General features: G+C 31.9%; 1 protein-coding gene across 7 annotated transcripts in view; it reads right to left on the bottom strand.

Moving 5' to 3' along the window:
• The window catches only part of LOC114326692 (protein spartin), a 178,418-nt gene extending 159,044 nt beyond the window's left edge, over positions 1 to 19,374 (bottom strand). For 5 of the 7 annotated variants that reach the window (XR_007697892.1, XR_007697895.1, XR_007697894.1 and 2 more), the window contains exons 1-2: positions 19,219 to 19,367; positions 13,148 to 13,332 (exon numbers count right to left, since the gene is read on the bottom strand). Coding sequence is in view for 1 of the 7 variants with exons in the window: in XM_028275107.2 (XP_028130908.1) it covers positions 13,148 to 13,273 (126 nt within the window). In the remaining 6 variants the exon portion in view is untranslated. Of the gene's footprint in view, positions 1 to 12,850; positions 12,919 to 13,147; positions 13,333 to 19,218 lie in introns of those variants that run through there. The other 2 variants (XR_007697893.1, XR_007697897.1) reach the window with 2 other exon arrangements.
• Between the last annotated feature and the right edge of the window lie 6,895 nt (positions 19,375 to 26,269).

Below are 26,269 nucleotides of genomic sequence, written 5' to 3'. Positions count from 1 at the left end.
GACGATTATAACGGAGTTTATCTGTAAGCATACCATATTTTATTAATTTTTACCATTTTCTCCGGCTAACCCGGATTTTTGATAACCCGGATCGGCCGCGGTCCCAATTAATCCGAGTTAACGGGGTTCCACTGTACCTCCAAACTCCAAACCACAATGGTTTTTGTTTCTGTACCAAAATGTCAACATAAAAAAAGTAAAAATTTTAACTTAAATAAAAACTTAACTTAAAAAAAGAAAAAAAAAATACAAAAAACTAGAATTTGGCCAAACTAAATTTCCACATGTCTCCTTTTCACTTTTCAAATTAAAAAAAATGGACATAACGTAAAATAGAGAGATCAATGCTTGGAATAAGCTGAGAAATAAACTCAGAAACGAGAAAGTTCATTAACTAACAGGAGTAGAAGACATTATCGAATGTTACTTATTACAAGGCAAAAATTTGGATTAGGTGGAACATGTTGCAAGAATGAAAGGCAGCAAATGTACAAAAATATTGCTGGAATGGAGACTAAGGAAAGACAAGAGAATGTTTCAATGGAGACCAAAGGAAGACAAGACAAGCTGGGGAAGACCTCCCAACGTGACGGACCAACAACCTCGAAAGAATTGTAACCAATTGGATAGCAGAAGAACAGACAGGGCCGCCGCTAAAGTATTGGCCGCCCGTGTGCAACTTAATATTTGCCGCCCCCTTCCAACACTTTAGTCCACGGTTCCCGGGAAGGGGGGTTATCGTGGGAGGTCTTGTCACTGGGAATTTTCCGGCGTCAACTTATTTCTTAATGATTCTTTAGTCAAAATTCACTGAGAGCGAAATCGCAGCACGTTCTTTTTTTAATTAAGCGCGAAAGGCATTTTTTCTGCACAAATTTCGTAAGTATTTTACATCGTTTGAAATTCATATTGTATTTCCAATTTTTTTCTTTCAAAAACTATCAGAAGTAGTTTTTGGAACCTTAATACATTAGCCTGAATTTTTTTCAGATTTTTCTGACTACTCTAAGACCACTTTTTGAGGCTTTGAAAATGATTTTTTCACTTTCTTAACAGTTTTAAACGTTTTTGAGACAGTGCTCTTTTTCCGGGTGTGAGTATATAAATATACTTTATTCAATTTAATGATATTATTAGTATACATATAAACACAAAATACAAGCTTAAATTAGGCGCCAATTTGAAAAACAAACTAATATACACTCACGGACAAAAATTTTGCACATTTTGAAATTAACGTGTAAAATAAAAAAAATTGTGCTGACCCCAGTGTCATAGAAATACGATTTCTTTTCAGAATCCGATGTTTTAATGTTTCATATAAATGGTATAATCGGATTTAAATTTAATGTGGACTATATGGTGGCCAATATAATTTTTAAATTGAACCTCATTAAGGTAAGTATTCACTATTCTACCGACATTAAGACCTGCGTCATGGTACACGAATTTGTTATCCAATATGGCTGGTAAATGGCAAAACATGATCTTCTAAAATGTTTTTAATGTACAGCTGTCATTCACCCAATCACCTCTACAAGTTCAGTATTTCCTTACCAAGAAATACCACTCCATAGCACTATGCCGCCACCACCAAAATTAACCCTCTGTATGAGGTTACATCTGGCATACCGTTCACCATATGGAAGCAAGATTTACAAGACTTCGTCTACAGAAGAGTTGGCGAATAGTATGTCAGTTGTAACCTCATACAGAACGTTAGTTTTGGTGGTGGCGACATAGTGCTACGGAGCGGTATTGCTTTGAAAGGACATACCGAACACGTGAAGGTGAATAGGCGAATACCAACTGATATGTACATTGAAAACATTTTAAAAGATCATGTTTTGCCATTTGAAAGCCATATTGGGTATGTCATTTTGGTGTTAATGCACTTCTTCTTGTCGTTAGCATAGTGAATACTTATCTTAATGAGATTCAATTTAAAAATTATATTGGCCAGTATATAGCCCAGATCAGATTTAAATTCGATTATAGTATTTATGTGATACTTGGCATTCGGAAAATAAATCCTATTCCTATGATACAGGGGGGCTAAGGATAGCAGCACAAAAAATTTCATTCCACATGCATATGCAATATTTTTGTCCGAGAGTATATAAGTGAGATACATATTTTTGCACTATAGATGTTACAGGTAGAAATTCGATAACATACATAATTATAATATTATATTATTTATTTATTATATAAATAAATATGCAGATATATATTAACAATTATTAGAGATATTAGATGTATAATAAATTAACAAAGTGTTACAATATTTTTTGTACTGAAAAGGAAAATAATTTTTTTTAAATAATAATGTTATTGTGACATTATAATGCCTTTTTAAATATACGTTCCATTATACCTTTGTACGGCACTAATTTTTTGTTGAATTCAACATGGTTATTGAATTTATACCTGTAACACCTGTAATGCAAAAATTCATACCTCTCTTATAGTTAATTTTTTAAATTGGCGCATAATTTAATCTTGTATTTTGTCTTTATATAATATACTAATAATATCATTAAATTGAATAAAGTATATTTATATACTCACACCCGGGAAAAGAGCACTATCTCAAAAGCGTTTAAAACTGTTAAAAAAGTGAAAAAATCATTTTAAAAGCCTCAAAAAGTGGTCTTAGAGTAGTCAGAAAAATCTAAAAAAATTCAGGCTAATGTATTAATGTCACCAAAACTACTTCTGATGGTTTTTGAAAGAAAAAAAATATTGGTAATACAATACGAATTTCAAACGATGTAAAATGCTTACGGAATTTGTGCAGAAAAAATGCATTTCGCGCTTAATTAAAAAAAGAACGTGCTGCGATTTCGCTATCAGTGAATTTTGACTAAAGAATCATTAAGAAATAAGTTGACGCCGGAAAATTCCCAGTGACAAGACCTCCCTCGATAACCGGCCTTCCCGGGAACCGTGAGTCGTTTACAAGACAGTGCATTAAGTTTTTTTTATAAGACTACTTACAACCTTCGGCATGCTTAATTGTTTACTAATATATTTAAATGTATAGGCCTGGATCCCGCGTACCAAAAAAAAGTTAATTAATGGCAAGCTGAAAATTTGTTAATAGCTTCACGGTGTATAATCGGACAAACTTTGATGTATGGGAACACTGGAACAGGGAAAGTTTTAATTGTGGAACAGGTTAAAAATTTGGAACGTCAGACTACGAAAACGTTCCACGTATTTTGTCGGACATAACTTCCAATTGATTTGTTATCATTTCATTAAACTCTCATGCAAAAATCAGACTGGTGTTTATCACCAACTGGGCATTTTAATGAGTGGAACACGAAGAACATGTCAAATGACAGGAATCCTGTTGGTTAGTAATAGCAGTCTGATTTTTGTATGAGAGTTTAATGAAAGGGTAACAAATCAATTGAATGTTTGTCCGACAAAATATATTGGATGTTTTCATAATCTGACGTTCCAAATTTTTAAACTGTTTCACAATTAAAACTTCCCCTGTTCCAGTGTTCCCGTACATCAAAGTTTGCCCGACTACACACCGTTAAGCTATTAACAAATTTTCAACTTGCCATTAATCAACTTTTTTTTGGTACGCGGGATCCAGGCCCATTTGAAATACAGTAGTGTGCAAAAGAAACGGGCACACTACTATATATTACAAATAAAATCGTTTATCAAAAGCGTGTCTAAAATCATCAAATTCTCAACTTAGTCTGAACTATAACCCATCTACATATATAACCATACATAAGCATAAAGGAACAATTTTATAACAGAGCAACCATCGAGTAATAAAAAAAGGTTTTTTAAACCATCGAGTATTAAAAAATACTTTTTTATTACTCAGTGACAGCAACTTAACAAGCAGTTATCTAAATTCTCGGAAAGTATCCTATTGTCGTATCGTACTCTCTTAACAAATCATAAATGTTCGGAATTTGAAAAAATCGCATATGGACCACGTAGATAAAAATATCTTCTGATATTTCGCCAATCCGAAAGCCGCCAGCCACTTTGAATTAAAAAGCATTCCCGGAACTACTTTATGACTACAGCTGCAAAAAACCGTTCATATTATAATAAATAACATTTTCCGGCATTTTTTTAGATTGTTTGGAATATTAGAGTTTATAGAAATATCTGAAACATTATTATTTAATTTTTTGAATTTATTTTCGTTTAAAAAAAATATTATCATCAGTGGCCGCCCCTATAATCGGCCGCCCGTGTGCGATGCACACTTTGCACTCATGGTAGCGGCGGCCCTGAGAACAGAACAGAAGAAGTTGTAAATATCTGGAGGAGGCTTATTTTCAACAATGGACAAATCAGTGCTGATTAATAATGATGAAATTTGCAAAAAGATAACCAAAACAAAAAGTCCAATACATTGGTATCTTGCTCAGAGGTAAAAAGTACAAACTATTTCAGATTATTACTAATAGTAATAATATAAGTATAGGAAGTCCTAACAGCAAACAATAGTTGTGGTTACAAGATGAATGTAATAATATTGTATAATGGACTTATATATAAATGCATAAGTAGGTAAAGTTGCTCTATTTTATCTTTGCCCGTGCGTCATGCAGTGGCGGATCCAGCAGGATAAAGTATCGTCAAGAGGGGGGCCGATTGGCTAAATTTCTATGAAAAATAAATGAATAAATGAATGTTTTTATAATCTTTATATATAACTTGGTTTGAGAGGGGGGATCGCCCCCATCGCTCTCCCCTGGATCCGCCACTGGCGTCATGATTTATTTTCAAACAAGTTAAATCAAAACATAAATAGACCAGGAAGGATCTGTTTTTAGGTGGATGTGAGAGGTGAGAAGTGGCATTCGGATTTTTGCGGATAAATATTTAAAAATTTAAAAAAAAAATCGTTTTTTTCTACTTTCTTTGCTTATAACTTTAAAACGATTCATTTTGGAACAAAGTTGTATAGGAATAAAACAAAGATAATTAAATTTTCTATCAGCTACGATTGGTTAAAAATGTCTTAATTTATCACCCTGGCTGCAAAATAGCAATAAATATAAAATAAGGGGACAAAACTCGCCTGTCCTTATTCAATGTTTTTCCATCACTTAGAACCTTCCTAATTCGCTTAGAAAATTTTTGTAATGTGCTAAAACCGCCCACCAAATTTCATTAAAATTGACTTACTAGATTTTGCATAATAATTTTGCAATCTAAACCTTTTTTAAAAAATTAAAAAATTTTAAAATCTTGCACAACAAAAATTAGAACATACAAAGATTTGTCAATTTGTTTACATATAAAGAAGCACTCCACCTATCTAATGCACTTTACAGAATTGAAGTCGGATTATTTAAGCAGCCTCAGCAATGTTTTAAAGTTATAAACAATTTTTTTGCTTATAAACAAATTAGTGCTGTGGCCAGGAGGGGGTGGTGCTACGGGCTCCTTTATTTAGATGAACTTACCCAAGTTTTTTTTTATGTATTTTGACCCGTAGAACACGAATTTTTTGGGTAACAGTTGATCCAGATGACGATAAGATTGTTATAAACAAAGAACTTGAGGAATTACATAACATCGATTTTTCGCAAAATAAAACATTTTTTTGTATTTCTTGGGTAATTCTAAGCAAAAAACGTCCTTACAAATTTTTTCGTAGGATGCATAGTTTTCGAGATAAACGCGATGAAACTTTCAAAAAATCGAAAAATTGCAATTTTTGAACGCGAATAACTTTTGATTAAAAAATAAAATAACAATTCTGCTGACATTTGAAAGTTTAAGTCAAATTATACCGGTTTTAATTATTTGCATTGCTAAAAATTATTTTTTTTATTATTAAACAAAGCTATTTGTTTATAAGCCAAAAAATTGTTTATATTTTAAAACATTGCTGAGGCCCTTAAATAATCCGATTTAATTCTGTAAAGTGTATTAGATAGGTAGAGCACCTCTTTATATGTAAAAAATTAGCCAACTTCTAAATGGTCTACTTTTTGTTCAGAAAGATTTTTAAAAAATTGAACTTTTTTAAAAACATTTAGATTGCAAATTTATTATGCAAAATCTAGTAGGTTGATTTTAATGAAATTTGGTAGACCATTTAAGTAAGTTGTAAGAATTTTCTAAGCGAATTACTAAGGTTTTAAGTGCCACCAAAGTGGTTAAGAAACATTGAATAACAACAGGCGTATTTTGCCCCCTTATTTTGTATTTATTGCTATATTGCAGAAAAGGTAATACCTTAAGACATTTTGGACCAGTCGTATATCATACAAAATTAAATTATCTTTATTTTATTTCTATATGACTTTGTTCCAAAAGGAATCGTTTTAAAGTTATAAGCAAAGAAAGCAGAAAAAAATCGCGATGTTTTTCGAAATTTTTAAATATTTTAAGTTTTTTATTAATGTTCCGGGCATATTTGAGAAGGAGCATAAGTCAATTATTATTATTACTGAAGGTGTCACCTAACTTTATCTGCAAAAATCCAAATGCCACCTCTCACATCCAAAAATAGACGTTTTTTTACAGATTAGTTCTGGTCTAAAAGTGAAACATATGTTGATGGATGGGTGTAGTATATAGTATAGGTACAGTATACACAATGTATAAATATACACATCAACGTATGTTTTTTTATATTTTGACTTAATTTGTTTGAAAATGAATCGTGACGCATGGTCGAACATAAAATGAAACAACATTAAGTAATATAGTATAGGCAGGGCCGCCGAGAGGGCGGTACAGCTGGTACATTTTACTGGGGCCCGGCGATGTAAGGGGCCCGGCGTCGACCAGACCAAAGACGTAATTTTTCCTGTTTTTTTTTTTGCTCTTCACTTTATGTCCATAATGCGTTTAATGAATACTAGGCTATATTTAATATTATGACCTTTAATCGATTTGGTTTAAAATTTTAACAGCAATAAATCACAGGAGTCAAGTAATACAGTGCAGTCAGATAAAACTATGGTATGGATATGGAGATTAAAAATATATCTTTATTTTCTTTATTTATTTATTTACGGGCAAGCCCAATTCAGAAAATATTATTACAAAAAAAAATATTACAAAGACAAAAGCAAAGCCATAAACAGTGTCAACACAAAGAACAAATATTATAATATGTATTGGATAACAAAGCTAATAAGTTAAAGGAAAAAAAGAACATTACGATATAAAAAACAAACAAAGTCTAAGCTTAAAAAATTGCTGATAGAAATTATATCACTAACATTGTATGTTCAACAAATGGTTTTTAAATCTATCCAAGGAGTCAGGATATCAGGGCTTCTAGGAAATTTACAAAAAAATCAGAAGAATATATGTTGAAGAATCTAAATTATTACCAGCAATTATGGAATAAATCCAGTATTTACATCAAATAAAGAAAAACGGAGCAAAAAGCCTGTGAGATTTTTGATGATTTGCCTGGGCCTAGTAGTAATGCTACTGATAATTTTAAGCCCGACGCAATATTTTGCTAGGTAATATTTAATATTGTCATATAATAAGCAATTTAACCAGAAGATTTAATGCGGAAAATAAAATTCATTCGCTATTTAAAATTTTATGGATATTCCGAGATGAAGATAAAGACAATATTAAAAAAAATTGATATATATATATATATATATATATATATATATATATATATATATATATATATATATATATATATATATATATATATATATATATATATATATATAGAGAACGGTCCTGGTAGGCAAATTGTGAGGTTGATTAACGTCTGTTCCGTGAATAATCCAATTTCCATTGGAATTACGAATAGATAAATCGCCAAGTTAACACAGTGTGTAAATAAAAGTACAAGTGCACTAGTGAGTGAAAATAAATCGTCCAAAGCATCGAAAAAGTAAGATCTCTCCATTATTTACTGTAAACAGGTATTTTAGATGCCAATAATTATTCGAACAATATAAATAAAATAAAACCACTGATAAGAAATTCAAGTTTTGATGGGTCAAACAGACTTGATTTATTTTCGCAGTGCAGAGTCGGACTTATAAAATAAATCTAAAATAGTGCGAGAATTAAAAATCAATAATTTTAATTTTTACGTGATTACGAACTGGCTTAAAGTTAATTTCTAAATTAAGTTTATAGATTGTGTCTAATATAGGTTTATTTTTTAAACTAACCTTATATTTTATATTGTATTCTATACAGATTTTTCTAATTGTAACATTTAGCGGGGCACTTTTAGAAAATGGAAAGAAAGGATAATGACACAGGAAGTGAAACCGATGACGAAACGAAACGCAAAAGAGAAAACTTGGATGATTGTTTTAATAGAAGTAAAATTACAAAACGGTCACCAAGCAAAGCAGGCAACGAAAAAAATGAAGACATGGAAAATGTTATGATTACGATGATGAGAGAGCTCATGAATAAAAATGATGAAATGCTTCAGGAAATAAAACAAATAAGAAAAGAACAACAACAAACCAATAAAGAGTTAATGGATGTAAAAGTAGAGAATCAAAAACTAAAAAAAGAAGTAAAATTGCTACATGAAAGAATGGAGCATCTGGAGAAATTTAGCAAAAAGAAAAGCTTGATCGTAACTGGGTTGAAAGTACAAATAAATGATGATAAGAAATTAAAAGAAGAAATGGAAAATTTCATAGCCCAAGAGTTGCAAACACAAATAAAACTAAGAAGTGCAACAAAAATAGGAGAAACAGTATGCGCGATAGAGACAGAAACTTTCACGGATAAAATGGAAATCCTAAACAAGAAAAGTAAACTAAAACAGCATAAAGACCGTATCTATATAAACAACGATTTGACATCGAAAGAAAAAGAAATACAAAAGGAAATAACTAAAATAGCAAAGGAAGAAAGAAGCAAAGGTAAGCAAACGAAAATCGGCTACAAGAAATTAATAGTAAATGGCAAAATCTGGATATGGGACGAGGAGAGAGAACAGCTGATAGAAAATTCAAAAAACTAATAAACGAAGAACAGCGGCTGAAATATGGTATTGACATGGCAAAAAAAGGAATAACGACTTTGGAAAATGAGGGAAAAAACGATACAAATAAAGAAAAACATGAGGAAATAATAAAAATTGGAACCTGGAATGTACGAAGTACGTACGAAGAGGGTGCCTTAAAAAATTTAGATAATATTATGGAGAATTACAAAGTAGACATCCTGGCCTTACAAGAAACAAAACAGTTGGGAACTGAAATAGTCAAAATAGGAAAAAGAACCTTTTTTAAGAGTGGCGGGACAAACAGATATTTTGGAGTTGGATTTATGGTGACAGAAAAAATAAGTAAATTAGTTATAGACTTCCAAGCAATATCAGATAGAATATGTTATTTAAGAATAAGAGGAAAGTACAGAAAAATTAGCATCATTAATGCACATGCCCCCACTGAAGAAAAAGACCTAGAAATCAAGACAGAGTTCTATGAGAAGCTAAGTAATTTGATGGATAAAATTCAGAAATATGACATAAAGATAATCGTAGGAGATATGAATGCCAAAATAGGAAGAGAAGAGATTTACAGAAGTATAACGGGTGGAAAAAGTTTGCATAAGGAATCAAATGAAAATGGGAAAAAATTAATTGAATTTGCAACAGAAAATAAAATGAAAATTGTAAGCACAAGATTTGACCATAAGGATATTCATAAGATAACTTGGATATCTCCAGATGGAAGGACAAAAAACCAGATAGACCACGTATTAATAGAAAGTAAACACATCAGAGCAATTACCGATTCCAGAAGCTACAGAGGGGCAGATACCAATAGCGATCATATTCTAACGATAGCCAAACTTAAACAAGAGCTGCCAAGAAACCCAAGAACAGCAAAAGAAAGATTAACATACAAGATAGAATTACTTAAAGAAGAAAAAACGGCAAACAAATTTGTGGCAGAGATAAATAAAAGACTTCGTTACCCCACCGCAGAAGATATTGATGAAGAATGGAGGAATATACAGATAGCGATGACAGAAGCAACGGAACTATGTCTAGGAAAAGTACAAGCAGAGAAACGAAGAGACTGGTTTGACGAGGATTGTAAAATAGCATTGATACGTAGAAATAAAGCAAAAATAGAAAAAGACAAAAATAGTACACAGGATACTACAGAAAAATATAAAATGGCAAGAAGAGAAGTAAAACAAATCTGCAGAAAAAAGAAAAGAGAACATCTTGACAAACAGTTAAAAACAATAGAAGAATCATACGTAAACAAGGAAATAAGAAATTTCTACCAAGAAGTAAAAAAATCTCGAGGAACTGCAAAGAGTAAAACAAGTTATTGTAGAGGTAAAGACGGTGTGCTTTTAGGAGAAACAACAGAAAAATTGAACAGATGGGCGGAGTATTTTGAAGAACTATTAAATGAAAATAAACAAGCAGAACCCCAGGAAATAAAACAACATGAACAGGATAACACAGAACAACAACGTGAAGAAGAACCTACACTACAAGAAGTAAAAGAAGCAATATTGAAGCAAAAAAATAACAAAAGCGCAGGAGAAAGCGGAATTCCGGCAGAGATTTTTAAAGTAGGAGGAGAAAAGCTGCAAGAAAAAATTTTCCGACTAATATTAACAGTCTGGCAAAAAGAGGAAATGCCGCAACAATGGAACAATGCACTCATCTGTCCAATCTACAAAAAAGGTGATGAAACAAGTTGCGAAAATTATAGAGGAATATCGCTATTAGAAGTGGCCTATAAAATACTTGCAAAAATCATCCGAAATAGATTGCAAAAGGAGGTAAATAAGATCATTGGAGAATACCAAGGAGGTTTTAGACCAGGAAGATCAACAACAGATCAAATATGTTTATTAAAACTAATACAGAACAACAGCTACGAACAAAATTTGGGACTACACATGTTGTTCATTGACTTTAAACAGGCTTACGACTCAGTAGACCGAGATATGCTATATGAAGCAATGAGATCCTTGGGTATTTCAGGAAAGCTGGTTAAATTAGTGAGAATGACGCTCAACAATACAAAAAACAGGATAACACTGGAAGGAAATTTTTCAAAACAATTCACAGTGAATAAAGGACTGAAACAGGGTGACCCTCTATCTACAGACTTATTTAACTTGGTACTAGAACACATAGTAAGAAGGATAAAAATTAATACAAGCGGTACCATATTTAACAACAGACAGCAGTTTATAGCTTACGCTGATGATCTAGTCATCCTAACAAGAACAAAGGAACATCTCCAAAAAATATTCCAAAAGTTCGAAGCGGAAGCAAAAAGGTATGGATTAAGAATCAACCAAGGAAAAACACAATACATGGTAATGAAAGGAGATATAAATAAAGAGGATAACTATATAAAAATGAAAGGAGAAGGAGATGAATATAAATTTAAGGAAGTAGCAGAATTCGAATACCTGGGAGTGACTGTAACCAGTACTGGAAGGGAAGAAAAAGAAATAGATAAAAGATTATTGAAGGGAAGTCGAGTTGTGGGTGCCTTAAACACGATATTAAAAGCAAAAAATGTATCAATAAACGCGAAAATCAGAATGTATGAAACGATAATACGGCCCACAGTGTTGTATGCGAGCGAAACGTGGGTAATGAATCAACAAGAGGAGAAGAAGATACAGATATGAAAGGAAGATCCTGAGAAAAATTTTTGGAGGTATACAGATAGCGGAGAAAACCTGGAGGAGACGAACAAATGAAGAAGTAATGAGGATGTATGGGAGACCAAAAATAACGACAAAAATACGAGCCCAAAGAGTTAGATGGCTGGGACATATTGCTCGAATGCCAGAAACTAGAAACGTCAAACGAATATTGAATGACAGAGCATTGGGAAAAAGGAGACGAGGTCGACCAAGGAAGAGATGGTTAGAGGCTGCAGAGAGGGATTTGGAAGAAATCGGGGTGAAGGACTGGAGAAAGAGTGCAGAGGACCGAACAGAATGGAGAAATATTATCCAGAATTTAGAAGCCGTAGGCCTATAAGGCCTGTTAGCGCTGTTATATATATATATATATATATATATATATATATATATATATATATATATATATATATATATATATATATATATATATATTGCGCGATATTGCGCGAGTTTTATGAAGAAGGCCTCAGTGAAGAATTGATAGATGAAATTTTTCATTTGAAAGTGATATACACGGATAATATTGGTAAATCTCAACTTTCTCCAATAGATTTGCTTAATAAAATTAAACATCTCAAATTTGAATCGTTATTGCGTTTAGAATATTTTGTACATATTACCGGTGACAGTCGAAGAAGCAGAAAGATCCTTTAGTTTTCTTTTTCGCATAAAAAATGCTATGTGGTAATGATAGCTACAATGAAACAGGATGATCGGTTAGCTGCCTATCAACTTTGTGAATTGAGAATGATTTGGCAAAATCATGCGATTTTTAAAAAAATAGAGACATTTTTGCCGATCAGAAAACTCGAAAATCACCTGTATAAATATTTTCACTATTATAAACTTAATCAAAATTTAATAAAATTTATATTTGAAATGTTTCTTATTTATTATTAATAATTTTATTTCTATAAAAATTAAACATTTTTTTTCGCTCTTCACTTTTTGCCGGGGGCCCGCCCTTCACTTTTTACCGGGGCCCTCTCATCCCTCTCGGCGGCCCTGAGTATAGGTATTATTGACATGAACCAATAAAAATCTAAGAATAAGAACTCTAGGACAGAATAAACAGCTATATAATAGCCATCAACAGTAAAAATTTTAATGTACTCAATAACATATTTCAAATTGTTTTTTGGGGATACACATTTAAACTTTTGCAGTACCTATATTAACATACTTCAATAATTACCTTGAATAACTGAACATTCAAAATTACCAAACCTAGATGTTAATGGTACACTTTCACAATGTTACTTAATCTTATAAAATGTAAACCTTGGTATGAAATATATACTACTTATAGTCTTTCATACCTATCAATACTGAAATACAATACCTATATGTATGATATGCTAATGTTTGAATGCCAATTTGAATTGATAAAAGACTTGTGGACACTAAAAATCATGTTATAGTAACATGATTCTGTTTTATTTGTTACATGAATTGTACAAAAGAATAATATATATTTGTTGATTGTAATTACCTCACTTTGTTTCTCTTGTTCCTCTAGACTAATAGCTTGATCTATAGCCCTAAATGCTTCATCATGTTTAATTTTTATCAACTGATATGTTTTTTCCCATGAATACACTTGTTTAGTAGAAAACATTTTTTAAGCCAACTAGTTTAAAGATTGAGTAGATTGTTTTTCAAGTTAGGTTATGTAGTCTAAAAACAACATCAACATTAAGGTTGATCTGAACCCTCAATTAATTTGTTTCTGATCCTAGAGATGGCTCTACTGTAGCATGTTAGTGTGGTAACATTTTCAACTTAATTGTAGATTTCTACACGATGACTCAGTAATAATGTAGAAACCTGCATAGGGATTACGTACACTCGATACGCATCGTATCCGCCATGTTTTCCCGTAAGGCGCTATGGGAAAACATGGCGGATACGATGCGTATCGAGTGTACGTAATCCGGGCCCTGAACACTTTTCCATCTTTACACTCATTGGCTCAATTGGCTGTGTTGCCAAATTGTTTAGACAGTAATTTTATCAAGGCCTAATACCAATGTAATAACATTTAGTCCATGATGTGAGGCCGCTCCCGTCTGAAAAAAAATTATGATTCGGTTTCTCTGCGGATTACTATTCAAAAATTTTCCCTATATAAAGAGTGCAGAATGAAATTTTTGGCCAGAAATTGTTTAAACAATTTTTTTAGAAATTCAAAAGATCACCATTTTTTTCTCCGAAAAATATTTTTTTAGGTTTTTTGGACCATTCTAAACAAGAACGGTATCTTGTCATTTTTTTGAAAAGTTGATACTTTTCGAGTTAAGGGCGATTTAAAATCTGAAAAATGAGACAATATGCATTTTTGAAGCTTAAAAACTCAGATTTTTATTAATATATCTGAGATAGCCAAGTGCTTAAATTAAAGATTAAACATTTGTTTTCAAAATTCTGAAGAGTAGTCGGTTCTATCTTCAATTTACACCGTCCTTTTTAAAATGGTATTATGCGTCCATCCAATTTTAATGTCGGTGTGGCAGGCTCTATTTCAAAAATCTTCTATTTTGCACCGGAAAATATTTTTTTAGGTTTTTCGGGTAATACTAAATAAAAAAGTTTGTTTTCATTTTTCTGACAAGTTGAACAGTTTTTGAATTATAAGCGATTTAAAATCTGAAAAATGCGAAGATACACATATTCGAGTTCGAGGCTTGAAAACCAATAATGTAAATTATTATTTTTGTAGTTGATAAGTGCATAAAATCGAAGCTTAAACATTCAGTTTTAAGATTTTGCTGGGTAACCGGGGCCAATTTAAAAAATAAAAAAAAATTTTACTTGTTAATTATGTACGTTAAAAATAAAATTTTAAAAATGATTTTAAACAATTTCTGCCCAAAAATTCCATCCGGCACCCTTCTCATATGTTTAAAGGAGACAATTTTGAGCAGGAATTTGCAAAGAAACTGAATCAGAAGCATTTTTCACGCGGGAGCTACCTCACAACCTGGACTACTTTACTTTAAATTTTGTATATTATTATTACCATAGTTTTTTAAACAATTTATTTATTTATTTAATTATTTACAATGTGCCAATTACATACGCCAATAATATAGCACGACAAAGCTGTGGACAACCAACCTGCTTTTAAATTTTTAAAATACTTATTAGTTTTCTCAGGATTCGAAAAAAAATGAATCCCATTTAAATAGCATTGAAGCCAAAAGCTCGTATCCATCCCCGTAACACTGTTATATTTATAATATTGTTAATATAAATATTATGTCTACCACTTCAGTTCGATGAGTTAAGATAAATTCAGCAATTCTGCAATTTTTGGAAAAATATACAACTGCACACATCTCGCGCGAAGAGCAATCACACAAGTGGTTTCGATGTCATCCATAGGGCTTTTCATCGATTGTCATTTGTTTCGAGCCTCTGTCATATGTTGTATACTCTGTGTATTACATTAATATACACGGATTATACGACATATGACAAAAGCTCGAAACAAATGACTGTTAATGAAAAGCCCTATTGCAAAACTGATGTAATTCAGCGACTTTTAAATCGCAGTGGAGGCATCCTCTAGATTTTCTGCAACAGCGATTTTTTGTCGCCGCGACTACAAATCGCAAGTGAAGTGCTAGCCATAGTGCGAGAGGTAGCAGGTAGCGGCCTAAGAGTCGAGTGGGCATAATTGTTAAAAAAAAACAACTACATATTTACATTGAGCCCCAATTACTCATCCAATTCTTAAAATTGAATGTCTAAACAAGTTAGGTACTTGGCAACCTCAAAAATAATAATTTACTTAGGAATTTCCAAGCCTCGAATATGTATATCTTCGCAATTTTCAGATTTTAAATCCTTTGTAACTCGAAAACTGTTAACTTCTCAGAAAAATGAGAAGAGATCTTTTTGTTTAGAAGGAGCCAAAAAAACCTAAAGAATGTTTTTCAGGGCAAGATAGGAGATTTTTGAAGTAGAGCCTGCCGCATTGGCAATAAAATCGGATGGACGCGCATAATTAACAACTAAAAAACAACGGTCTAAATTCTAAATTGAAGTTAGACCCGATTACTGCTCAGAATTTCAAAAATCAACGTTTAAACTTCAATTTAAGGAATTGCCCATTTAAATATGAGTTTTTAAGTCTCGAAAACGTGTATTTTCGCATTTTTCAGATTTTAATTCACCTCCAACTAGAAAACTATCAACTTTTGAGAAAAATTACAAGATATCTTGTTTAGAATGACCCAAAAAACATAAAAAAATATTTTCCTGGACAAAAAATGGTGATCTTGTGAATTTGTTTAAATATATTTTTTAAACAATGTCTGCCCAAAAATTTCCGGCACCCTTCTGATTTGTTTAAAGGGGACATTTTTAAATAGGAATCCGCAAAGAAATCAGAATTTTTTTCAGACGGGAGCGGCCTCACAAAATCGACTAATTACATATTATGTTTCGCTAAATATTCCACTTAGTCATTTATCTCACATCCACACTGAAAGATGATAATAAAATTTTACGACCTGTGTCGACAAAAATTGCAGTGTACAATTACACAAATTTTGTTTATACATAAACCTTTTAACGAATTAACGGACAGTGCGTCAAATGTACAGTGTGTCAATTTAAAAAGTTGCCACTCCCTATAATTTGGTCCCTATAGAAAATCTAAAAATATGCAAAAACACCTCAAATTTATTTGTGAGGGGGACATTTTGTAGACCAGTTTTCAACTAAATTACATCAACCCTATAGCGGGGGCGGACACAACCCCCAAAATCTTTAATGAAAAAGGGGGTTGAGTGATACCTCATTTTGAAGGTCATTAAATTACCTTTTCAAAAATACCACATGCCTTATATTTCTTTTCAGTACTTTTGGAAAAATCTTGGACTCAATATTCTAAAAAATTTTGGAGTTCTGATCTCTATATCTTTACGGATTTACTTGATTTTTCCAAAAATACTTCAAAAAAAATACTCTAAATACTTCAACACCCCAAAAAAAATTCAATTTGGAGTTCAATACTCCAAAAAAATTTTTGGAGTTCTGAACTCGATATTTAATTATTAAAATTAATTATAAAAAAAATAAAATTAGTGAAAAGAAATATAATGTATGTGGTATTTTTGAAAAGGTAATCGAACGACCTTTAAAATGAGGTATCACTCAACTCCCCTTTCCATTAAAGATTTTTGGGTTGTGTCCGCCCCCGCTAGAGGGTTAGTGTAATTTAGTTGAAAAGTGGTCTATAAAATGTCCCCCTCACAAATAACTTTGACGTGTTTTTGTATATTTTTAGATTTTCTATAGGGACCAAATTATAGGGGACCAAACTTTTTAAATTGACACCCTATACGTATTTTATAAGAAAGTGTTGTGACACTATATGAATTTTGCAAAGTAGAATATAATGGGGAAATTGCTAAATTTGTTTTAGCGTTTATAGTTTATGGAAACACTAACGTTTTTTGTAAACATGTGGACGACGACCATGGATGTCGTATCAAATTTCGTATGCATCTGTAGATGTAATGTAACAAAAAATCTACCGATTTTTTGTCATAACTCGCTATTTTAAAAATGTCGTCTATAGACGTTGTGTCACATTATGTACATCAATGGAAATTAAACGTCCATAGACGTTCTGTCCGTCAACGTGTTAAGAACTAAGAATATCTGAGAGAAAAAATAAATAAATAACACATCAATGTATGATAGAAAAAGAATAAAAGACAAGAACAGGATTTTGATTTTAAATTCAGCAAAATATGTTTAAGCAAGGCGAAAACTTCACGTTTCTTGGGAAAATATTCCCATGAGATCTTTTTGCATAATCAGTTTCATGAGATACCGCAGAATAAGGTCCAAAAGGTTATAATGAAGATATTAAAGATGACTTAACAGAAAAAAAAATACTCAAAACTATTCCACAACACCAAAACTAGTTCATCTCTGTCTTACTATGAGAACCGTCGATTTATTGCATTTCGATTTAATGTCCATGATTCAGCTCCATAATAAATCACACTGTGTACATAACATTTAATTAGCCTTATTCTGAGGGCCATTATCAGATCTTTGCTGCATAAAACATAAAATATTTTTCATTTTCACGAAGTTGGCCTCACTTATTTCTGCAGTATAATCGTTATTTTCTGTGATTATCGTTCCCAAGTAAGTAAATTTTTTACACTCTCAAACTGCTCAAACTGACGAATGTGTTAGATTTTTTCAAATTCTTTTATTTTTTGCTTTTTAGTTGATTTTTTTATACGTATTTTTAATTTTAGTCACTCGTAAATAAAGAAAAGCGTTTCTTAAATTTTTTTTCAATTCTTTTATTTATTTTTAATATGAAGGTGAAAATATTTTTTAACCTATCCTAAATTAATTTCAGAAGCGGTTAGGTATTTATTCTAGGTATCTATTTAAATATCGTCCAATTGTTTTCCTTTAAATTTAGCTCACCACAAATGCAAAATGTAATGAACAATGAAAATTTTAAAGATAGGTAAAGTAATGATTTCAATTAAAATCTTTAATAAACATAAGTGCGAAAAAAAAGGGACACCATGGATGGTAATTATTAGAATAACTATTTGACAAAAGAAAACTCTGCTTCAGAGATACATGAAAAATACAAAGAAAAAAGACAAGTTTATGTTAGGTACTTAAAAACATTAAAAAGCTAACTCGGGTTTAATCGAGACAGAAGAAAGTACTGGCCGTAAATCATACTGGCCGTATATCAAAAGCGAATACGACCAACGGGACTGACCTTGACCTGACAATATTTCAACAAAAGTATGTATGTACTTAAATTAATTTCAGAAGGTCACGTGGATGCGTTATAAATAGACGTTATATTAGGCTTACTACCTACTAACTATAATACAATAAAACATTTTGTTGTAATGTGAGAAAACGTTGTACAAAGTAACTGATATGGCAATGCCGCTAGGATAAAGTTCTGTTTGACGCGATTCCAAGCAGAAGGCACTACTATCTATCGAACATAAATATTACCGATGCTGTAGATGGAGCCATTTCACGGAGGCACAAATTTATAGCGGCAATTCAAGATATAATTCTTGTTTAACGAGATTTTTCATATGTTTAGGAAAAAATATTCAACATTTTATTGCAAATATTTTCCACTCTTACAGTTTTATATATGTTGTTGTTAAAATTGTATCCGATTTCTTACCGGTAGCTTTATTATAAGCCAAAACATATTATTTTTTCCTATTGTGGCAAAACTATAAGATCAAAAATTATCAAAAAATTCATAAGTGTTTCTTAGGATTATATCTTTATGCTGTAAGAAAATTAACAAAATTGTATGTCTGGTTTTCCCGCTTTATACTTGGAAAAAAAGAGTTTTTTTGAGTTTTTTCGAAAACGAAAACATGAAGTTTGCTCAAAATTTGTTAAAATACTTCTAGTAATCACATACACCTTCCCGAATTTTTTCAAAATTTTTGAACTTCAAAGTTTTTTTTGGGGGGGTTCAGATCAACCTTAAAAACAAAAAAAAATTTAATAACAACAATGATTTTACTTAACTGTATGAAGAAACACTTTTTAATTATTTTAGGTCACGAAAAAACCTAGTAGGCTTATGTTGAACTTCGCACCTAAAAGATGTTTGTATTTACGTACCAACTTGACGTGTAATATCAATCACTGATCTACTAATTAGTAATTAACTGGAATATTTATTTTAAAAACCAGTCTTTTAAATTTACCGCTGTAGGATATTTCTAGAACAGTTACTCAACGCCTTATGATTGGTCAATAGTAGTGGTCTCCTAAGATGGCCTTACAGAGATGCCAGATTTTAATATTTAACTGGAAATCCGATATAAAAATTAAATCGAAAAAGATTATTTTTCTACGAGCGTGCAAAAATGTCTTCGCGCACGCGTTTTAGTTTAGAAAGTTTTACTTTTCCGCACGCGTGTTACTTTTCCGCACGCGTTTTACTTTTCCGCACGCGTGTTAATTTAGATGCGTCATGCTAACCAATTATGCTGAAAGTTTGGTTTTGACAACCTTGTCAAAGAATTAATTTGTGTATGCATTTTCATATTAATTAAATTAATTGATTAAGATTTGGTCATTTTTTTAAAAACTCGTAGAAAAAATATTGTTCCTAACCAGTGCCGGTTTAACCTAACTTCGGGCCCTGGGCTCTGGAGGTTTAGGGGCCCCCTTCATTGCTACTCGTTGTCAGTTTTTTAACAAGAAAACACATTCATTAAGTACACAGGTTTATTGTAAAATCCATAAAACATTTTTTATAAACAAGCAAGAAGAATAGCAAACGTAAAAAATAATCCAAAAAATACATTTAAAAACATAAATAAAAAAACAGAAAGTTCCACAAAACAACACATGACAAGCAAAAAACTATTCTAAAATATATACATAAAGACAAAAATTAGATCACTTTTTTCTTAACTTGGCATTCGCAAACTGTCATATAATATTATCACAATACAGTTTTATTTCTCCAGTTCTTCATTCTCTATATAGAATAGTGATAATGCGTCTAGGTTTTCTTGGCCCAAATTTGACCTTAAATATGTTTTTATTCTTTTTAAAGCCTAAAAAGACCGCTCGCATTCAGTGGCGTGCTGGAACTTTTTAAGCGGCCCGGTGATTCTATAGAAAAGCGGCCTCCCATCATTTTACCTTCTATTATCAGGATGTTTTATTGTTAAGTATATTCAAATGGGAAATAAGCCACAATTTTACCTAAAAATGATTTTATTAACTTTTCGACGCCCAAGTCGGGTGTCGTTGTCAAAATACAAAATAATACAGTATTATTTTGTATTTTGACAACGACACCCGACTTGGGCGTCGAAAAGTTAATAAAATCATTTTTAGGTAAAATTGTGGCTTATTTCCCATTTGAATATACTTGATTATAAAAATGCCACAAGAAAATAGCTTCAGAACAACATGTTTTATTGTTATTTATAAAATAAAAAAAAACAAAAATTTTAATTTTTTTTAAATCAAACATACAACTTTAAACTCAATGATTTTTTTAATTTGATATATGTTTTTTATTTAAGAATAAGCAATAATTTTACAAATAATAAATGACATGTATGCCAATATTGTATGCAGTAAGACAGAAACCATGATTTCCTGAATAAATATAATATGCCTGATGTACCTAGTAATTAAGATAAAAGTCAAATAAAATTTTGAGAATTTTTCAATCATGTATTAAGTTGAATTTTAGTAAATCGATTATAGAAGAGAGTAGAAATACAAGGACAGTGCAAATACTTTAATTCAACAATATTTAAAATGTTAATACAATGCAATAATCTAAACATTCTTTTGCAATTATTTTAAAAAATAATAACTTAACTCTCGACCAATAATTTCCGCATTAAAGTAGATTTTTGAGCAAATTCGTCGATTATTTCATCATTTTTAAGCTCATACAAAGTTTCTTTTTCTATAGCCATTAGTATAAAAGTTTCCAAGTGATCGTGTTAAAGTATTTCTTAACTGATTTTTTATGTATTTCAACGTTGAAAAGCTTTTTTCGCAAGATTTCTGTGTCACTGAAAGAATTAATAAATGCTTATATACCTCGTCCAATTTACTTACCGTTGCACGTCATCCGCGCCATAGCCTGTGACACGATACCAACACGAAATATTTAGGCGGTGGGTGTGTTATTTTTTAGAATCAAAATGATTCTAAAGGGGAACACACCTACCGCCTAGATATTTCGTGTTAGTATCGTGTCACAGGCTATGGCGCGGATGACGTGCAACGGTAAGTAAATTGGACGAGGTATATACTATTTAAATTTGGATAAGTACACTGATATAAGTTGTACTTATGCAAAACAGCGTAACAGCAATCTTTATACTTATTAGTACTACACGGAGGTGAAGTTATCACGATATCAACAACATTGTCATTTGTTACTTCATGTTCATTATCACTTAGATTAATAATATCATCCTTCATAATTTCTACAGACTGAACATATTCCTCATTAACTCGATCTTCTATAATTTCAGTATTTTGCAAAATCCTATTTTTAATACAATCCATTTATCAGCACAATCCACGAGCTCTTCTCTAATTGCAGTCGCAATTATGGTTGGATAAAAATTTCTTAATTTTTCAGTACAGTAAAACCTCCGTTAACCGAAACCTTTTTAACCGAAACATCGTTTAACCGAAACGGCTGACAGTTTCAATAATTTCGTCAAAAAGTAAATTTTTATCGCAAAACGGAAACAATTCGATGTTAATTTGTCAACATCGTAAACATTACTTTAATACACAACTAAATAACGCAACTAAATAATATACAACAATGCGTTTGCCAACTTTGACCACGAATTCTATATCATTTGATACAAGAAGAATAAGAAAACAATGTTATTTTTAACCGAAATTCTGGTTATCCGAAACGGCTTCTCCCCTAATTATTTCGGTAAACGGAGGTTTTACTGTAAATGATTTAAATGCCGTTAAAGGTATACCATTTTTTATTGTCAAAATTTCTAGGATGTAGGGTGCATATAACATCATAAATTTTTGGATTCACATCACATCATTTGTCTTGATCAAATCGTTTTTCAATACTTCCAATAATTCGGAAACAATGTTGAAGACATTTTTTAGGCTGCAGAGTACATACCTACATGTTTTAAGAAAATTGGAAAAATTTAAATTTTTTTGAAATTTTTTATTAATATTATTAGCAAAATTAAAATTCGATAGAAATTAAAAAATATTTTTTTTTGTTACATCTAAAAATTTTTGTGAAAAAATCCTATCTGACCGGCCTCAAGAGGCTGCGGCCTCTCGGTGATTGCACCGATTCATTTATATGGCCAGCACGCCACTGCTCGCATTGGAAATTGGTATCATCAAATAAATTTGCAGTAAAGTTAAAATATTGGGAAAAGTTGCTTTACATCCTGGATGAAAAAATTATTCATAAATTGTATGACATTTATTCAAATTTTGGCATAACGTTACAAAATGGGTTATTTCATTACGCAACTTCTCTTTGGTTTCCTCAACATCGTTTTTATATTTCTCGCATAAAGTATTAATTGACGTCTTGACTTCTTCTATATCCTAGATTAAAAAAACAAGTAAAAGCTGATGTTACATCCTTGTAGCATTCAATTGTCGATTCTGAAAACAGCGACTAATTTTCTAGACTCTAGATTTTCTGCGACAGCGATTTTTTTGTCGCTGCCACTGTGCGACTTCAAATCGCAAGTGGAGTGCTAGCCTTAGAGGCCACTGTATAATGCCAAATTGCAATTTTTGTAATTACTTTACTTTTGAATGTTTGAAAAAGTGTGTACCTATTGTTTGGGTATTGGCATGTTCGAGAATAATCTATTCTTTATCTATAAATTAGATTTATGGATATCTATTTTTGTCTTTCGTTTAACTATTTTAAAAGGACTTATTTTGTTCCTATTTTAAAAGAACTTATTTTAAAGCCGAAAATTGAGATAAATTATTATTTAAGCCCCACAATTCAAAAAGAAATTATCAGAAACTAAAAAAGCTCCGTTTGTGCGATTATTTTGGATACAATTCGAGATATGGCCATTGATTAATAACCTATACAGTTTTTACCCACTACCTGGGTAGTTTTTATTCAATGACATGGCGAAATCTGACAACTTTGTGTAGTTTTTGGAAAAGGGCCCCGCCACAAACACTGACACGGGCCCCTATGGGGCTAGGCTACGGCATTGTGTGTAGGCGTGAAAAGATGTAACAATAGAACAAAGGCGTTTGCAGTGTATTGCGTGTATCTGCGTATAAGATTTTTTCTGATATGTAAATTATTTAGCGATTTTATTTTTTTATAATTAAAAGGAACGGGACTCTACGGGCCCCTCCGGGGCCCGGGCCCCTGGGCGCCCGCCCCAAGCGCCCATTGGATAAACCGGCACTGTTCCTAACGCTTGCAGAAAGTCTCTTTTCCGCACTCGACTGCTTGTAGTCCAGAAAGCCACTGCGCATCCGCTAGGAAAAATATTCTAATTCGGATTTTTTGCACAATCTTACTCAAAAAGGACTCCTTTTAACAAATTTGCATGTTGCCAGGGCCAAAAGGTGGTCAAAAATTTTTTAAACGTTGTTTTTTTGTTTTTTTTCTAAAATTATTTTTTTTTTGCATGGAAAAAAGTTTTTTTAGGTTTTTTGGATCATTCCAAACAGAAAAGGTCTTTAGTGACTTTTCCCTAAAAATGATAGTTTTTGACATATAAGCGATTAAAAATTGAAAAATTGCGAAATCGGCCATTTTTAACCCTCAAAAACTATGTGAAAAACTGAAAATTTGAATGTTGCCAAGGTAGGTAGATATTCTTTAAACATCGATTGATGAAATCCCGAAGAGTTTTTTGCAATAAAATATTCAAAACTCCTTTGTTTTTTAATTGCTAATCAAGCGTGCGCGACACTATTTTCCACCAACAGTATGGTGCAAATGAAACGAATAAATTCGTTATTTCGTAAACCGGCGACTTTAAGGAAAAATGCCGAAACAGGTCGATTTTTATTTTTAACTTATGATATTGTGGCATATATGGTATACTAGTGACGTCATCCGTCTGGGCGTGATGACGTAATCGATGATTTTTTTAAATAAGAATAGGGGTCGTGTGGTAGCTCATTTGAGAGGTTCTTTAATTCTCTATTCAGTAATGTAAACATTTACATAATTATTTATATTGGGTGTCTTTCTACCTCTTTTTTTGTCAAATAATTTAATTTAATAAAAATTGTTTGGACATCCTGTATAAATAATTATGTAAATTTTTATATTACTGAATAGAGAATTGAAGAACCTTTCAAATGAGCTAGCACACGACCCCTATTCTCATTAAAAAATTCATCGATTACGTCATCACGTCCAGATGGATGACGTCACTAGTATACCATATATACCACAATATCATAACTTAAAAATAAAAATCGACCTGTTTCGGGATTTTTCCTTAAAGTCGCCGGTTTACGAAATAACGAATTTATTCCTTTCATTTGCACCATACTGTCGGTGGAAAATAGTGTCGCGCACGCTTGATTAGCAATTAAAAAACAAAAGAGTTTTGAATATTGTATTGCAAAAAACCCTTCGGGATTTCATCAATCGATGTTTAAAGAATATCTACCTACCTTGGCAACATTCAAATTTTTAGTTTTTCATATAGTTTTTGAGGGTTAAAAATGGCCGATTTCGCAATTTTTCAATTTTAATCGCTTATATGTCAAAAACTATCATGTTTAGGGAAAAGTCACTAAAGACCTTTTCTGTTGGCAATGATCCAAAAAACCTAAAAAAACTTTTATCCATGCAAAAAAATTAATTTTAGGAAAAAAACAAAAAAAAAACGTTTAAAAAATTTTTGACCACCTTTTGGTCCTGGCAACATGCAAATTTGTTAAAAGGAGTCCTTTTTGAGTAAGATTGTGCAAAAAATCCTAATTAGAATATTTTTCCTAGCGAATGCGCAGTGGCTTTCTGGACTATTGCCGAACTCCCGCTTCGCGTCGTTCGGCAAACTGCAGTCGCGTGCGGAAAAGTATGACTTTCTGCACTTGTTAGGAAAATAACTATTTCACTGTTGTGTAAATAACGGTACCATAAAAATTTTTACTAATTTTATTGGTAAGTATACCAAATTCTTTAGCTAATATTTGTTTTACGTTGAATAGCTGGTCAATAGTACACCGTTTGGGTCTGAATCCGGCCCGGTATTCTTTTATGATTTGCTGTAGTCACTACATATACATAGAGCCTCTATCATAGAGGCTCTATGTATATGTAGTGTAGTGACTCAATCACCTGTATATGACCCATGTAAACAACAGAGTAAGGATCATATATCTATATTATCAAAGACTGAGCCTACCCTCCGCGCTTCCTGACGACAAGATCTCTTGGACAAGTTTGCGGTACCTATCTCTTTCTAGCACATTGTATTGAGAAACTAACATGAAACTGAGTGGGGGTATAGGCACGGAAAGGGAGGACTAGTATCTGTAGCAGCTTTACTATGCGTAAGGGTGAAACAGCACTGAGCCACAAAAAAAAAGAATGTGTGTGTACTTTGTACGTACGTAAGAAGTTATACTTCTATTATATTATAATTTCAAGGAAATAAATATAATTAACAGGTTATTTGTATTTTATTTAATTATTAAACCAACTTTTTTACCCACCACTTTTTAAAAATTTTTATTAAAAAAAAGGATATGAATCGTCCGGGATTTGAACCCAGGACCTCTCGATTTCCGGTCACACGCTCTACCACTGAGCTATATTACCTTTGCTTTGACAGGTTACAAGATTTCTCATACATACTGACAAATTTAATAAGCCAAGTGAAGTATACAAAAATAAGGAAGGTAAAGTTGTACAGGTGGGTAAATTGTAAATTGTGTAGGTAGGTATGTTAATTCATTAGTCTGGTTCTGATCTTCTATTATCTCCAAATTCGCTAATACATGGGCTGTGTGTTTGTATTTGCCTTCCTGTTAGAAGCCCCTAGAAATATTCTTTGTCCCACTTTGTTCAAAGAGTCCCACTTTG

The sequence above is a fragment of the Diabrotica virgifera genome, chromosome 5 (genome assembly GCF_917563875.1).
Source record: "Diabrotica virgifera virgifera chromosome 5, PGI_DIABVI_V3a".
Taxonomy (NCBI): domain Eukaryota; kingdom Metazoa; phylum Arthropoda; class Insecta; order Coleoptera; family Chrysomelidae; genus Diabrotica; species Diabrotica virgifera.
This window is presented reverse-complemented; position numbering and strand designations above follow the sequence as displayed.